Here is an 18,534-nt window from a genome sequence, read left to right as displayed (position 1 = left end):
TTCTGAAATGTATATCTCCACAAGTCATATGTGATAATGAAAGTTATTCTCGTTCATAGATTATATTTTCCTTTAAAGAAATCAATATGAACAGATCACTCCTTATTTTGCAGAAGACTGGAATTGCTCAGATGTTACCTTTATGTATATGTGTATTTAGAATACTTTCAATAATGTTTACATACAGGAACCCTGTCCTGTTGTGGAAGGACATCATAAAATTGATATATATTACTTTAGATAAAAATGAAGGCGTTTGCTTTCTATTTTAGATAAAACATGAGTCTCTAGTCACTTTTAAGGCCATTTTTGTTACAGTTCATCTCATGGAAACTTGACCATGTGGGTATGAACCCTACGGCTGAAACCTACCTCGTTCTTCATCGCTTTGGATCGGTAAGTATTCATGCCTGGTCTCTGCAAATCTCTTGATATATATCATGTCCTCTAGAAATAGTTACAGCAGCATATTATGGTGTTATTTTGCCCTGCTTGTTGCTCTGGTAATGCCGTCATGACCTTTATCCTGAGACCTTTTATATCCCTAATTAATGGCCTTCCTCTCTTCAAAGTAACTTGATGTTTTCTATACTTTTGCATATTCTGTTGTTGTATTTGTAATGTGTTATGGGTATTAATTTTTTTATTCATTTACTTATAGAACTGTGAAATATTTCAGTACATTGTCTCACTGCATGGAAAAAATATAACAATTAAATTTGTTTTGTGTAATTCCTTTTGTTGTGATCTATGAAAGTATATGATTATTTATTCTTAAATATAACCTGCACAAAAAACTGTATACCTATTACCACTTGTCACAATATCTAGTGTTTATATTACTACCACAGCATGATATAATTGATGGCAGAGATTCAGTTTACAAGATTTTAGCTTGAGAGATTGATGATAATTAGCATGATGGGTCAGAATTTTTAATTTCTAAATTATTTGGGAATATCTGGTATTTTTGGGGTTTTTTTATGTCAAATATATTATTTGTTCTAATGTGATATCTCTGAATTCTTTGTATCCCTGGGCCTGCCTCTTATAAAGATTTTCAGAGGTAAACACAAGTAATATAAAATTCTGCTTCATATTCAGCTATATTGCACAGAAAAGAAAGTAAAATACATTCTTCTGTTACATTTTGGAATGAAGTTTTGAATGTGATTTACAAAGGAATATAAAAATGTTAATGCTGAAAATAATTTCATTTCTGAAATTTTGGCCATAAGATAGTTATGAAGGAAAGTTTTATAAGATTAAAACTGAATTAGAAGTGTTTTATCGTGGTTGAAATTTGGTATCAAATAACATTTGAAAGAAAATAACAATTTGGAAAAATTCAATTCTGTTTTGAGATTTTCGTTGAGAATGAAGAACAGAATGAAAATATTTGAAAATATTTGATGTATTTCACTAATATCCAAGGCAATTTAGTTTGACTTGTTTAAATCAGAGATAACCATGATTTGGTCTCAAATTGGTTTTTTTTTTTTTTATTATTATTTTGGTTGGTTTAGGTCTTATTTAAATGATGATAAAATGATCTGTCAAATCATGTCATGTTTCCAGCATCTTGTAAGATTTTATTGGGTTTTTTTTCAGTTACGTCCCTAAATATTTTCCTGTGATATCTGTATGAAATTCTTTCCCATGTAGGGTTAAGATTCAAGATTATTAGCGATGAGAGTGGTGGGAGAGGGGTGTGAGGGAGGGATTTGAAGCCAATATTTTGGCCATCAATGGCCATACTGCCACTATATTTCTACTAAAGTTATAACCCAGTTTAAAAGTAGATATTAACTGAACAAGTTTAACTTTAAATGAGGTGGATGTCAGATTTACATACCCTTGTAATTTTCTATTAACCTACACAAAATGCAAAATAATATGGAAATGTAATCTCTTTGTATCAAATGTTGTTTGCTCTCATTACTTTGGCTTTTGTGAGTCTGCATAATTCCTTATCTGTTTCCTTGGTATCTGCTGTTTCCAGGAAGTGGTGAGTTTCTGGTTTGGATTTTTTTTTTTTTCTAATATACTAACTCATTTATGCATTTTATATTTTCATTTACTTTATTTCATTTCGACCACACTGATTGTATCAAAAGATCTGTTAATTTTTTCTTGAAGAAATTATAAATAGTTATCAGTCAAAAAAGTATATTAATAGAAGAGAAATACATGTATACAAAACTGTTCTTAAAAATGTATAAAAGTATGAATTGCCTGGGTATGCTGTTAAATTTTATTTACTCAAACAAACATGGCTTATTTTTTAGTGTCTGGATATATTATAACCAAATTTTCACATAAACAGAAGGAAAAAGAAATTTAAAAAGAAACCAAATATTTTATAATGATGGCCATATGGATTAAAGGGAGATAATTCATAAAGGTTGGTCAGATGAGAAAATCTTCGATTTACAGTAACCAGAGATTTACTAACCCTCAGTGTACAATAAAATGTATGAATACTGTTGATGTTTGAATAACAAGATGGTTAATGTTGTAAATATATTGATCTTTCCAGGACCTGTTCACACTATGTTGAAATTTATGAATGAAGTTACTAACATAGTATATCCATGATTAAATCTCAGTTACATTTCAGTAAATCTTAGTTTGTAATTTTACATTTTTCAGCAGGCCCCTTGTTATCTACAAATATTTCTACCTTCAAAGAGTTTTGAATGAATACTATCTGTCAATTTTTTTCTTTTGTCTCATTTTCAAAATCTTCTTGTTTTAATATTTTGAATTCATTAGCACAACTCTTAAACATGTGGGAGTTATTCCCATGCACATTTTGAATAGAATATCTTTCAACACCACAGAATTCTGCACCTTGTGCACAAGAAATCTTAATAATCAATATCACATCACAAAAATGTTTTGAATGTTCAACAGAAGTTGGTTATGAAATGAGGACTGATTTAGGTAGTCATATGGTATGCACAGCACAAACACCACTGACAATTTTCCACCCTTTGGATGTACCCAGTTTTCTGGGGGGTTTATTTGAATTTTGAAAATATCATAGAATGCTACAATCAGAGGACCTCATTTTTAGCTCACCTGGTTCAAAGGGATACAGCGACTGGTGTCCATCTGTTAACAAATGGCTTCTAATCATGAATGACTGAGCAGATGTCACCAAAATTTGATCTGAAGCATCCTTATAAGAGGAGAACAAATATGACATTAATTTCGAGGCTCAAAATGGAAAATAGAGCTAATCCTTTAAAGCCCTACTCATTCTGTAGAAATGATTGGAATCAGTTTTATATTAAGTTTTTCTCTGCCCCTTGTGGTGGGAGGGATGGGACCTGATAGGGGTAAAAGAACAAATTTAAAATTCTACTCCTCCTGTAGGAATGAACGGATATTTCCCAAATTTGGTCTGAAGCATTCTTTGGGTTAAGAGGAATGATTTTATATAAACGCAGGTCTCAGCCACCTCCGGCAAGAGGGATTGGGTCCAATAGGGAAATAGAAATCCTACCTCTCCTGCAGGAATGATTGGATTTTGTCCAAATTTGATCTGAAGCATTTTTTGGGGAAGGGAAATCAATTTTGTATAAATTGTGGATCTTGACTATAGTGCAAATTCTTTAAAATTATTCTTCGATAGGAATGGCAGGGCAGGATTCTGTCACTATTTGGTCTGAAGCATGAATAATTTGGCTGACCCCCTAAGGACAAAGGAGTGGACCCCAATTTGAAATAGATATAGTGTGTATTTCATTCTTTGAAATTTAGTACGCCTTTTGCTTTAGCTTTGATGAAGCAATTCCAGTTTAAAAGGACAATTGAACAATGTAAGCTGTATGGGCCTCTTGTTTGTTTAAGGGAAGATGATATGATAATATCTTATCTATTAATTATCAGTTTTACAGTGGAGAGGAGTGTATAAAAACTGTCAAGAAGAAAGACTTTTTGGGACAGAAATTCAAGACATTTACAAGAGGAAGGAAGGCTCTTGTTTGACCTTAAATTTAATCATTTTTTGTTTTTGAGGCAGATCATAGGAAAAAATATGTCAATAATACTGTGGTGTTGTAGTTAATGCATGACCTGATCTACATCATTTCAATTTTCTCTGATTGCACTAGATGTGTTCTAAAATCTTAACTTTATAGACTGGAATTTTGTATCTTCTATGATATTACATAGATATTAGATAGCATAATTCACTAATTTGTCAGCAAACACTCGTTTTGTGGTGTGGTTTTTTTTTTTTGGGGGGGGGGGGGAGGGGAGGTGTTGTTGGTTTAAGTTTTTTTAATTGGAATAGCTCATGATGATTAAACTTATCTGTAAATATTTGCATTCATTGGTATGTTCTTTGATGGTTTACAGTAGGTAACTGATTAAGTTTCCTACAATTGAGAAATAAGGGTACACTTGTATATGCAAGGTCTAGCTAGTTTACTGACAGACTATCAATCAGGCACTTTCTGAAAAATAATGGAATAGGCCCATTGATTTAAAGTTTATGATTTTTTCCAAGTTATCTCTCCTTGAAGTGTTTCATCCCCTGTTAGTAAAACATATATTTGTTGAAACTATATTGATATTGATATATTACATCAAACAAGATGAAATAAGTGAAATATTTAAATAGTTTGTTGTGAAATTTCTTTATCACTGGTTATTGATTAAAAACAAATCTATGAAATGTTGATGATACATACAAAATAAATTTCTGACTGAGAACTGAAATATGGTTGCCATGACAATCTTTTCATTATGCCAAGCCTTATGTTCTGAGAATAAAAGTGTAAGAGCATTGGATATTATTTTTCCATGTTCACATGGGCCATCACATACATATCAGTGTCTGTATGAAGGTATGATATTACATCATTAGTTTTGTTGTCATGACAACCTATTCTGTTGGTAGGGACTTTGACAGTACAGCAGCAATTAGGATATGAAGGACCATATAGATCCTGATTAAGCAGACTACCATACATCAAAAAGCCTGAATCTGCTAGGTGTTGTTAATTGGTCATTTGAAGTCTCTTTTTTCCTCCACACAGCCTAGTATTTCCAACTCAGAATTTTTGTTTTATCTGCTGATCCATGAAAGGGACAAGGTAAAGAGACTTTTTGTAGTCTCAAGCAAATAGAGTTCTAATTTTAACAGATGATCATTTGAACATATCCACTCATCTTCAATTCCTATTGAGAGCACTCTATCATAGTTTATTTACTTGCAAAAGTAAAAGTTTAAATATTATGTAAAAATAATTGCCATGTTGGAGATGACTGTATCACGTGAACACTGACGTCTGTAATTATATTTTCATTCATTGAAAAGTTATGGCCAGAAAGTCCTAGAAATGATAGGTATTAAATGTTACTGCATTGTAAAGTACAAGAACAATTAACCTATATATTTTTTACATGCAAACGTTTTCTTTCAGGGTTAAAATTTTCAAAACAAAAATTGAATAGTCTGGTTAAATTCAAACAATCTAATTTCATCTGATGATAAATAATGTCATCATTTACAAGGTAAAATTTTTCAAGGATATCTGCAACTGACAATCTAGTCATTTTTGCTAGAAAGAAGGGTGGATTACAATTAACATGCACCACCTAGACACAAACATTTCTTTTTAACTGAATTACGTCAAGGATTTCAGGGTTCAGATTTAATTAAGGAAACGTGCAGCAGTTTCAGACTTTGAAGAAAAGCTGATAGATCTTTTTATTTAGATGTTTTACTAACCGGAGGATTAATTCCAGAGCTTTTCACACTCGTATTTTCAGCTGATTTGATTTAATCAGATTTTTGATGTGTGGGGAAACACTCATATGAAAAGATTTTTTGGTATCTTGTCAAAATGGAAAGTTCATTGCATGTTCCTTTTGGCTTATTACAGAGAAAAAAACCTAAAACCCTTTTTAATCAAAGTAAAAACTGTTTCAATTTTAAATCTTTAAGAAATATTTTTCACATTTTTGTTAGAGAGAAAATTGTTATGTGATACTTTCTTTTGACAGTTTCATTACAATATAAAATAGATTGGATACCAATTATTAAAAGCTTACTCAGATGTGAAAAAAGATTCATGTAATTTAACAGAACTTTTCTTCTCTTTTTTTTTAAAGAATCAGGATGCACCTGAGAATTGAGACATTATTGTAAGAGAATATTAAGTTTATTAGTTAATCTCATTCTTTCAGTAACAGTCATGTATTCATTCCATTACCTTTTTCCTATTTCAGTTTGACAAAGCAAGCAGCAAAGATGAAATAAATAAAATAGTGAATACATTCCTTGATACACTGCGCTCAAAGATCAACCCTCATAATCTCCAGCGATTTGTACATTCTTTCATGAAGTAAGTGCATTGGCCTTATCTTTGATTATTTTCAGTGTTGCAACAGAAAAAAATTGTTTTGAGGATTAACTTTAGAGCCTGAAGTAAAGTCCTTTTCTTGCATCCAACATCTTACAACGAACATTCTTTCACACCTTTTGTCTTTCATAAACTATGTCGGGAATATTCTGAATCACAATTTTTTAGAATTTTAGGAACTCGGTCTTCTTTTAAACCCTGTGCGGTGCCTCGTTTCTGGTTATCAGTTTAGCTACTATTGGTTGTAGTTTGACATTGGGGTGTTTGAGGGACACAAGTCACTTTACCTGGTCATAGACCGAAATGACTTTTGACACTTCATTAACAGTGAATGTTACACACTGGTCTGACAAATAAACCAGTCTTATTAGCTTCAAAATTAATTAGGTGTCTTGTGCTTCTGTACCGATAGCAATGTGAGTATTGATCACAGATCTGTTAAAGCTTGCATGACTTCATATGCATGACAGTTTCTGTCAGTAAATTCTAACTCACTATAGTGATCTACACCTTAGTTTCCAAACAGACTCCTCAGAAGCAAACACTGAAAAGAATGAATTGTCCGCAACTTCAGTGAACAGATATAAAAAACCAAGACTTCAGAAATGCCATCATAGCCACATGAGTGTACACACATAAACTAAAGATAAACTGTGCTTTAGGTAACTGATCATTACATTCATCATTATTAATCAACTAAGTATAACAATAAAAGTCTGTGTTTATGGTTAATATTTTACTGTAAAATTATTTGTTTTTGTTGGTATTTATTTTCATTTAATTCGTGGATACTCTAAATCCATAAATTTTATATGTACTTGAGATAACAAACAGATAAAGTTGACATAGATATAGCACTAGTGGATTTTTTTAGCAAGATTTATTGTCAAAATCAAGTGACAACATAAACATATTTTCTAGGAAAAGCACAAAATTTGAACTCCATGAAAATATGATTTTTCAGTAATTTGTGGCAATAAATTTCCAAAATTTTGCTTCACTTGTGAAAGTTGTTTTACAGTAAGAATAACATGTCATCCTAAAGCTGATGCTCAGGAGTCCTGTAGCTTCTTTATACAGGTCCAGTTTAATGCTATCCAGCATCTCTCTACCATGATTAACAGTGGTCCTGATCTACTCTTCATAAAATAGTTATTGGTTAGCCCTATGCTATTGATGGTAGAGAGTTTAACATTACTCATACACCACCAATGTTATAACTCTGTAGCTGTAACAATGGATTTCAATGGAAATTATTACTGGTGATCGATACTTTAGACACTGTATTAACTCTCAAAGCCCATGCAACTGACACATCATATTATAATCAAAGATATGGGATGGGCTTATTACAGGACATTGGAATGGCACTTAAGCTTACAATTTAACTGAACATCAATATGTATATGGGGGACTTGAATTGCCATACACAGTATTGGAGCAGTTTAATTTTCATTTAAATGATTTTTCTTACAGTTATGTCCCTTTAACGCTTAGCTTGCATGGTTTATGTGCAAGTGTTGGGCTTAAAGTCAGCCTTCATAGAACTTGCCAGCAGTGTTGAAATTTCGCTCAAAATTAATTGTTTTGTATTGCAGACGTTCCAACATTGCTGATCACCTGTCAAAGCTCAAGTAAGTATATCAACCTAAGTTCTGCCTGCAATCATTTAAAAAAGTCACTCAACAGCACCAGCTGGACAACTCATTATTCTGAAAATTATTGTCTGAGGGAATATTAATCTATCAAAAAAATTTTAGCTCCAAAGCACAATTTTGTTAAAAATTATTGTAAGTCCATAAAGGGCCATATAATCTAGTTTGTGACTTCTGTCAGTTACATGGTGAATGTGTATGTGTGTATCTGATGTATACATATTGTGATCATCCACGTGTGATAATAAAACCTTTCAGACAGACGTATATATTAAAGCAGTAATCTAAGCATTTTTTGCACTGAAAAGTATAGTGCTAAATTATGATTGCAGTAACAACAGTTTCTGTATGCTGCTTATATTAAAGTGATAGATGTGGATATGCAAATTCCTCATAGTTCTAATTTACCCAAAAATTGTCAAAGTAAGTATGAATACAGTTAATGTCTAAAACGAAGGGCATAATAAGGACCCAATGTGTCATTTAAATAGCATGTGACTATTGTAAATGGGGAAACATTAATTTGCTCTTGCAAAAAAAAATTTTTTAAGTGTTCGTTTTTACAAAGTGGTATGTCTGCTTTAACATCAAACTTTTACCACATTCCTGTTCTCAGCAAACATTCTATGCAGTGAAACCAAATACATTAAAACCATGGTTTTCACTTTTGAATTATATATGATACTTAACAGAAAATCAGTCAATATCTGCTATCAGTTTCTCTCTATTGTTATTACATATTGTTAAACGCTGCTGTTGATAACTCAAATCTATATTGAAAAATCAAACTCAAACCTTGTACAATGCTTACAGATTTTTTAGCTTTGAAGGTCAAAAATCAAGGTCACTATTACTGTAAATAGAAAAATCAGTTTCCCTGCGATAACTCAAGTTTGCTTTGGCCAATCAGACTTATACCTCACACCTCTAACTCCAACTTCATGTAAGGCCTCTTAACCAAAAGTGCTTGTTTTGAGATGGATTGCCATTCAGGTCCAAAGGTCAAAGGTCAATGTAACTATAAATTAAAATCAGTTTCTGTGTAATAATTTCCCCAATCTACACAAACTTCACACAATCTTCCTTACCAAAAAAGCTTGCTTATGATATTGCTGTTTGTATCCCAAGTTCAAAGGTCAAGGTCACTGTTTTAGTTTTGACTTTAAGTGTTGAGTACTGACCATAACAGGATCTCTGTGAGTAGACATGTCATTTTAACTTTAAGTGTCCATGCAGTAGAAACTGTGAGGGGATCCATGATTGTTGATGTTGTTGATAAGTGATATCAACTGCCAGACCAAAGTACTAACTGTGACGGGGTTTTCAAATCGCCCTGCGTCCGTGGTCCGTCGTCCGTCCGTCTGTAAACAATTCTTGTTACCGCTATTTCTGGGAAAGTACTGGATGGGTCTTTCTCAAATTTCATATGCAGTTTCCCCTTGGTCCCTAGTTGTGCATTTTACCTTTTTTGGACTGATTTGAATTCAAGATGGCTGAGAGACGGCCATTTTGGAAGTAAAACTTTGTTACCGCTATTTCTGGGAAAGTACTGGATGGATCTGTCACAAATTTCATATGCAGGTTCCCCTTGGTCCCTAGTTGTGCATTGTACCTTTTTTGGACTGATTCAAAATCAAGATGGCTGACAGGCAGCCATCTTGGAGTTTGAAAGTAAAAGTTTGTTACAGCTATTTCTGGGAAAGTACTGGATGGATCTGTCTCAAATTTCATATGCAGTTTCCCCTTGGTCCCTAGTTGTGCATTGTACCTTTTTTGGACTGATTTGAATTCAAGATGTCTGACAGACGGCCATCTTGGATTTTGGAAGTAAAAGTTTGTTATCGCTATTTCTTGGAAAGCACTGGATGGATCTTTCTCAAATTTCATATGCAGGTTCCCTTTGGTCCTTTATTGTGCATTTTATCTTTTTGGACTGATCCGAAATCAAGATGACTGACAGACAGCCATCTTGGATTTTGAGAGTAAAATCTTGACTGCTATTTCTGAGGAAGTACTGGATGGATACTTCTGATATTTCATAGGTATTGGTTTCCCTTGGTCCCTAGTTGTGCATTGTACTTTTTTTGGACAGATTTGAAATCAAGGTGGCCCACAGGCAGCCATCTTGGATGTCGACAGTAATACAGCACAAGCATATTTTCTTTGATATTCTATCATATTGATACAAGACCATGTCCATTATCCACCTGTAACTGACTGCTATCTAATAATACTTTGGGATCTTTTTCAAATGATATTTGCTAATAGGTGCTTAATAAAAATATCTTGTGCCATCATTGAGTACATTCAATGAAGACCAGTTCATGAACATTTACAAAACCTGTAACAAAAAAAAAAAAAATAAACAAATCTTCAAGAACTGAAAATAGATCCTCAAATGGTGGGCGCCAAGATCCCACTTGGATCTCTTGTTTTGACTATAAGTGCTGAGCACTGACTTTGACAGGATCTCTGTTGATGTTGTTGGTGTGTTCATTTGACTGTAAGTGCCGAGTACTGACCGTGACGGGATCTCTGTTGATGTTGTTGGTGTGTTCATTTGACCGTAAGTGCCGAGTACTGACCGTGACGGGATCTCTGTTGATGTTGTTGGTGTGTTATTTTGACTGTAGGTGCCGAGTACTGACCGTGACGGGATCTCTGTTGATGTTGTTGGTGTGTTAATTTGACTGTAAGTGCCGAGTACTGACCGTGACGGGATATCTGTTGATGTTGTTGATGTGTGAATTTGACTGTAGGTGCCGAGTACTGACCGTGACGGGATCTCTGTTGATGTTGTTGGTGTGTTAATTTGAATGCAAGTGCCGAGCACAGACTGTGATGGGATCTCTGTTGATGTTGTTGGTGTGTGAATTTGACTGTAGGTGCCGAGTACTGACCGTGACAGGATCTCTGTTGATGTGGTTGGTGTGTTAATTTGACTGCAAGTGCCGAGCACAGACTGTGATGGGATCTCTGTTGATGTTGTTGGTGTGTGAACATGACTGTAGGTGCAGAGTATTAACCGTGATGGGATATCTGTTGATGTTGTTGGTGTGTGAATTTGACTGTAGGTGCCGAGTACTGACCGTGACGGGATCTCTGTTGATGTGGTTGGTGTGTTAATTTGACTGCAAGTGCCGAGCACAGACTGTGATGGGATCTCTGTTGATGTTGTTGGTGTGTGAACATGACTGTAGGTGCAGAGTATTAACCGTGATGGGATATCTGTTGTTGTTGGTGTGTTATGACTTGTTGGTGTGTTAATTTGAATGCAAGTGCCGAGCACAGACTGTGATGGGATCTCTGTTGATGTTGTTGGTGTGTTAATTTGAATGCAAGTGCCGAGCACTGACTTTGACAGGATCTCTGTTGATGTTGTTGGTGTGTTCATTTGACTGTAAGTGCCGAGTACTGACCGTGACGGGATCTCTGTTGATGTTGTTGGTGTGTTAATTTCACTGTAAGTGCCGAGCACAGACTGTGATGGGATCTCTGTTGATGTTGTTGGTGTGTGAACTTGACTGTAGGTGCCAAGTACTGACCGTGATGGGATCTCTGTTGATGTTGTTGGTGTGTTACTGACCGTGACGGGATCTCTGTTGATGTTGTTGGTGTGTTAATTTGACTGTAGGTGCAGAGCACAGACTGTGATGGGATCTCTGTCAACGTTGTTGGTGTGTTAATTTGACTATAATTGCCGAGTACTGACCGTGACAGGATATCTGTTGATGTTGTTGGTGTGTGAATTTGACTGTAGGTGCCGAGTACTGACTGTGACGGGATCTCTGTCGATGTTGTTGGTGTGTTAATTTCACTGTAAGTGCCGAGCACAGACTGTGATGGGATCTCTGTTGATGTTGTTGGTGTGTGAACTTGACTGTAGGTGCCAAGTACTGACCGTGATGGGATCTCTGTTGATGTTGTTGGTGTGTTACTGACCGTGACGGGATCTCTGTTGATGTTGTTGGTGTGTTAATTTGACTGTAGGTGCAGAGCACAGACTGTGATGGGATCTCTGTCAATGTTGTTGGTGTGTTAATTTGACTATAATTGCCGAGCACTGACCGTGACAGAATCTCTGTTGATGTTGTTGGTGTGTTAATTTGACTGTAGGTGCCGAGTACTGATTGTGATGAGATCTCTGTTGATGTTGGTGTGTTATTTTGACTGTAGGTGGCAAGCAATGACTGTTATAGGATCTCTGTTGATGTTCTTTGTGTGTTATTTTAACTGCAGGTGCCGAGTACTGACTGTGACAGGATCAAAAGCATCGTTCAACCACACTGTCCATACCCTTTTTGGTCACATGACCCAGCAGCTAGCTAAAAACCAGGTGGATTTGCTTGAGTTTGATGGAGTGGCCAATGTGATTGAAGAAAGGGTAATATTGATTTACATGTTTGATTTAAGAAAAATATACAAATGTCACACACTAAAGTTAGCTTTTTTTTGCTTTACATTTGAAATGTTTCAGGAAAGATTATCAATTTGAAATTTTAGAGGTTTATATTCTGAACTTTTTGAAGTGTTATTTTAAGAAATATCCTGAAAATATCAAATGTCATGCTTTGTTATGACATGTGATTTGTCCTAGTAATATATAGCAATGCAAAGTATACATTACTATGTGATAAAAAAAATCCATGTAAGTAACCCATATATTTAGTTTCCAATGGTTTTGTTCTTTCCTTCTAGCCAGAGAAATTGGCCGAGTCTTTCATCTATTTCGCTCAAGGCCTTGGAGTCAGTAAGTTCTAATTTTCTCCAAATTTATTTAATAAGATGAAAAGAGAATCAATGTTCAATTTACAGAAATTTTAAGAATTTTACAGAATAACTAAAGGATGTTTTTCTGTAAATGAAACATTAATGAAGAAGTTCTTGATCAGGAAATAAATATAGATTTGCTTAGATTCAATTCACTTAATAGAATTTTCCTGTTGGCAAGGTTACTGGTGAAGCTGTTGCAATGTGATTATTTCCCCTTGATCATTACAGTGGTGAAATCATCAGCTCAGTCTTAAGTCCATTTAATTACTTTCTAAGCTTAAACTCAGTGGTAATGGTGAAGTTTTAGCTTATTGTGCAGTCTGTTACATGGCTCTTTTTGCAGATAATATGGTGTTAATATGTTTTCTGATATTTTTAGCATCATCATCCATTTGTCCTTAAACAATTCTTGATATCACCATTTCTTGAGAAGAACTGGATGGATCTTTCTCAAATTTTATATGAAGGTCGCCCTTGATCCTTAGTTGTGCCATTTTCATTTTGGGACTGATCGGAAAAAGAATATGACCGACAGATGGCCATCCTTGACATTTTGGCATTGAAATTTGTGATCGCTATTTCTTCAGAGGAGTTTCCAAGCCTCTTGTTTTCTTCCAAATCCTGTAAATTCAGTGAGATGAAACTCCATTTAATAAAATATTAATTTAGTAAACTTTTCTCTACACAGTGGGTGGAGTTCCAATGCCTCGAGTTCGTCGCAGCTCTAGTACAGAGCAACACTTGACCAAGCAGCGAAGCATGTCTATGGAGGAGTGTGACCGTCCAACCGGAATCTACTCATCCTCACCCTCCAGGCTCAGCACCAGCCCCAAGTCAAGCCCTCTATCCACCAGCCCACCCCAGCATTGAACTTGTTCCTCTGGAAATGCATTTGGAAGACGACTTTGGCTCTCTGGATATTTTAGTCACAAAGTGACCTCCCTTTGTTGGACAGTCTTGCCCAACAGGTTGCACTGTAACCGGAAATATACCATAGGCCTCACTTATTTACACCATTGTTCTATGGTGACTGCCGTGCACTTAGTTACACCTTTAGAGTGATGCATTCTCTGCCTCATGAACATTGGTGTGATAGAGTCAATTAAGAGGCTTGGAATTACCCAGTTGTGTCTGTTGATAGAATTTTGTCTTAACAGTGGCAGGTGATGGTATACAATATGAAAAATGTTTTGATTTACTAAACAATATCCCAGGAAAGACCTCAAGCAAGTTTAATATTCAATGAATTCTTGTGCCAGATTTTATTTTTTTTTATGACTTCTCATTCCAGATATTAAGATTTTTCACCCAATCTGAATATCCCACACATTCTATACAGAACAAAATGTGTATATTTCTCAAACATGACTTCAATTGAGGTGTTTTTGAATTTTTGTCCAATACGTCTGAGATTTGGAAGCGATGATGCACCACCAAACAATTCACATTTTAAATGTGTGTTTATCTGAATTCAAAAAAAAAAAGAAAAAAAAAAGTGTTCAAAGATAAAAGTAACATCATGAATTTTTAATAATGTGTTTAATTGAGTGTGTATCTGATCTTTTGCGGACATCGAAAGATAACATCATGAAAAATTCAACACTGCCTGTAGAATTGAGAACTCAGTTGAATATCTGTGGAACAACATTAATAACATCAGTAAATTTGTGGATATTAAATGATCAGTTTCAATTGTGAAGGATTATGTGACTTGTGAAAATGACCTTCATCAATACCGCACTATGCAGTTTTAGAACCAAGTGTTTATATGGTGTCGAAATGATACATTTGTGATCATTGTGTGATTTTGACCACCTTTTTATGGTTTTTTTTCGGGTAAATTGTCATAAATTGTGTGTGATGACCAAATAACCACAACGATTGGTTCATATAGGGTAAACATGTATTTACAGAAATAGAAAATTTGCACCTCAGCGGCATAGCTCAATATCGGCTGTAACTCATATACTTATATCTATTTAGCTATAATTTTGGCTCATTTAAACTCTGCTTAATCAATCCATATAACTTGTCAGTGATGCCAATGTAAAGTTTTGAAATTGCCATGTTTAAAAAATAGAAGCTGATAGTTTTATGATAAATATTTTTGTGATTTGTAAAAGAGACAATACCTTCAGTTATGGTACTTTTAAGACAGCTTTATAGAAAGTTATTTTTTATAACAAGTAGATTTTAGCAGAATTTACTTCTAGGTCATATGGTAGCTACCAGAAATTAATTTGTAATATAAGCTCTTTAAACATATATAGGCTTTCAAAAAAAATACTTAAGATATAGCTATTTATGTAAGTATATTGTATTTAATAGTTAAACACTTGGGCATGCTGGTAGCTATCCTATGGAGTTATCTCCCTTTATAGTTTTCTTTTTTCGTTCAAAGTTATTTTCAAAGTAATTGACAGAAATTTATTCTTGCAAAAAGTGAAGGCTGCACTTCAGGCATCAGTAAATGAGGTCACATTTAAAGGGAGAAGCAGAATAACATGGATTTTGTGCTCGTGTACCAGACATTGATGCATTGATGAAATGAAAACTCAATATGGTACACTGAAATTAAATATGTAATGAAAGTTCTATGAAAATAATATTAAGATGGATAATCTTTTTCCAGAAAATTTAGATATTCTTACTGCGGAAGTTATTTTCTGATCATAAAGAATTTGTATCAAATTTTTTAGACTTAAATTTAGTGTTTTTGGTTAAAGATGTATATCAAGTTACATCAGATACAAATGTAAGTGAATACTGAACTAAGGATGATTTAAATTTGTTCTTGAGTTTGCTGACAGGCTCATAGCAAAGTGATTTTGATGTGTACGCTGATGGGAATGGATTTGGTAGTGCAGGAGCAAAGCCTACAAAAGCTGGAAAATTTGGATAATTGGGAAAAATTGTGTCATTTTTTATGATGAGTACGCAGCTGTGTATTTGCATAAAGGCAGCTACACACCTGGCTGAATAATGTGAAGATTTGTTGTCAAAAATGTGCCATTAAGATAGTTGTTGGTAATTCACAGCATTTTGCCCAGTCTTTATCAGATTTCAGTACTGTTTCATGTAACAGATATCTTGGACCAGGTTTCAATACTGTGCCATGTAACAGATAATAGCTCTATCTTGTGCCTTTTTGTCTAGAAGCATATTAGATGGCATCATTTATTTTCTTTATACATGATCAATAATTCCTGAAAGAAGCTTTTGATTTTGATATCATTTTCTTTTACAACTTGCATTAGCAAAATTATTGTATTGCTGGTAATTTTCACTTGTCATTTTTTTTGCGATTTTCTTTTAGAATATCAAATTATATTTGAAGGAATCAAAATTTTGCAACCTGAATGTAAAAGGACATATAACATGTGTCTCAGTATTTAATGGATTAATGTACTGCAAAATAGGGAAAATATCATCCTTGCAAAAATGCCTTCCAATGATTTCAGAGTAGCAAGATTTATCTTTTAACATGGAATACCAGGGAAATGTACCCTTAGAGAAACATATCCATTACTTTCTCCTAGATAAAATGTTAGAGTAAGGTAAATTATTAAAACCGCTTTGAAGATTAAATTTACAAAGTAGATCACTTGGTAAAATAGACGTTTTGAAATGATAACAGTTTGAAAGTAAGTAGGTTAGAAAAGAAATAGTTTTTATGCTGTAATTTGTCAATTTGAACGGTAATTTCCTCACAAATGATGAATAATTCATGTTCAATTACAAAAACATTTATACACAATAGTATCATTGTCAGGGAATTTTAAATTTAATTTTAAAACTAGGAGATTTTCATGATGTATATAGTTTTCTTTGCTTTTAAATGGCAGTATTTTGTATAAACCCATAAAGTAGCATATAGTTTTTAATTCAGAATGCTTTATTTTCACAATCCTCAGTATTATCATTTTTATCTGAATATGAGTCACAATTTATTGCAGCACTTGCTAGTCACTTTAACAAAATCAGATTTCTACTCACAGTCATTTATTGCTAGGCTCAGTTCAGAGTCAACTTTCTACTTTTTATTCCTTTTTTTATTTCTTCTATTCACACTATGTTATTGCATATTTTTCTTCAGTGCTCTGTATTACTCTATAATTTTTTATCAAAATATGTGTCAGTATATGGTCACATGTGTAAGCTAGTCACAAACAAAGCCAATTCCCTATTAAAGACAGGTTGTAATGAATGGCGTCATAAAATCAGCTGTATACTGCAGTACAGGGCCTTCGTTTTTACACAGGAGCACTAGAAAAAATTGTAGGGAGGCATTTTATCATAAATGATTGTATTGATACTATTAAATTGTATCATTCAACTGATGTGAAAATACAATAATTAAAACTTTTAAAATTAGATATGTGTTGGTAAATATGTATAACTTCCAGTCTAGTCATCCAAGTGTGGAAGAGATCTCATATCCTTTCAGAAAAAAAATGTTAAGAAAGACACTATAACAAACTTTATGCTAAATTATGAAATTTTTAAACTAAAATCCTCACATTTAAATTTTTTTTATAACATCCCTTTCGCTTCTTTTGAAAGTATGAATTCATTAATGTTTTACCTGTGTACCATACATGTTTTACGCATATAAAATCTACTTCAGCCACAGCAATCATATCCTTATCTTTATTGCATTTTAACATGAAATTGATCAAAATAGCATGGATTTATTTTTTCTTGCAAAAAAAACACCTTTCTTTTTCATTGGAATAGCTTCATTGCAATATTTTTTTTTAATAAAACCAGAAGCAAACTAGTGTGGAAAGTTAACATTTTGAAAGCAAGTTTGCATGGAGTATTAATATTCAGTTGCCTCAGTTATGTATACTGGCTGTTTCTGCCATGATGTAGATTGAAAACCATCACCTGTTGAAATACATTGAGGTCAATATGAACATTTTCATATCAGTTTAACATCACCCAATGTATTTGTAAAAAAATTGAACTTATCATTGATTTTCCTCAATACACATATGTGATGGCAATACATTGAACATATTTTTGACATGAACTACTTTTTTACAATTACTCTCCTCGTATGAGGTGGATATGGTTATTTTGACTGATATTGATATTAACCACCTTAGGGGGAAGTGCTTCAGTAAGGACAGCGTATATATAACCAGCAGTTAATGGAAATCACCTGTTATGCAATATGTCTGACAATATTTTTATCCCATTTTTTAAGGAACTTATGATGTTATATATTTGATTTACATGTAGTGTTATTCGGATAATGTGGGTGAATGGTTGTTCTTATTTCCTTGAGTTCTATTGACCTGATGTACGACTTGTGGATGTGTTTGTGTTGTGTCGTGTGTACACAGCCACTTGGCATGGCTAGGAGGCACCTACCACGTCCTAGGGTAGTAACAGCAATATATGCTGTAATAAACCGTTATATATTACCAATGTCGTGTGTGCTTTTTTTAATATCTATAAATATTGTATGTTTGTTCGCTGGGTTTACTCCCCTTTGAACTGCCAGGATCATTTTAAGGAAATGTTTTGTTCCAGAACATCATGCAAGATGTCTATCACATCCAATCCAGAGCAATGAGGCTAGAATAGCTTGCTCTAGAACACAACTTTTACAGCACAGGATCCTCTGAGCTCTCAGATCCCCATGATCTGGGAAACACAAAATGTTCAAAGAAGGGGAATCTTACATTACAGACTTATTTAAGTCCCACTTGTGCAAT

At 33.9% G+C, this 18,534-nt stretch overlaps 1 protein-coding gene across 1 annotated transcript in view; it reads left to right on the top strand.

The window, feature by feature from the left end:
- The window catches only part of LOC132554058 (uncharacterized protein ZK1073.1-like), a 64,740-nt gene extending 46,500 nt beyond the window's left edge, over positions 1-18,240 (top strand). Inside the window, exons 8-13 of the mRNA XM_060218354.1 lie at positions 319-396; positions 6,247-6,362; positions 7,979-8,014; positions 12,275-12,419; positions 12,734-12,785; positions 13,497-18,240. Of these exons, the coding sequence (XP_060074337.1) occupies positions 319-396; positions 6,247-6,362; positions 7,979-8,014; positions 12,275-12,419; positions 12,734-12,785; positions 13,497-13,678 (609 nt within the window). The 3' untranslated portion in view covers positions 13,679-18,240. The remainder of the gene's footprint in view (positions 1-318; positions 397-6,246; positions 6,363-7,978; positions 8,015-12,274; positions 12,420-12,733; positions 12,786-13,496) is intronic.
- The last annotated feature ends 294 nt before the right edge of the window (positions 18,241-18,534 follow it).

Source organism: Ylistrum balloti, unplaced genomic scaffold, assembly GCF_031769215.1.
Source record: "Ylistrum balloti isolate Yb309-2 unplaced genomic scaffold, AGI_CSIRO_Ybal_v1 Utg370374, whole genome shotgun sequence".
NCBI lineage: Eukaryota > Metazoa > Mollusca > Bivalvia > Pectinida > Pectinidae > Ylistrum > Ylistrum balloti.
Note: the sequence above shows the minus strand (reverse complement) of the source record. Positions and strands in the feature narration are given on the sequence as shown.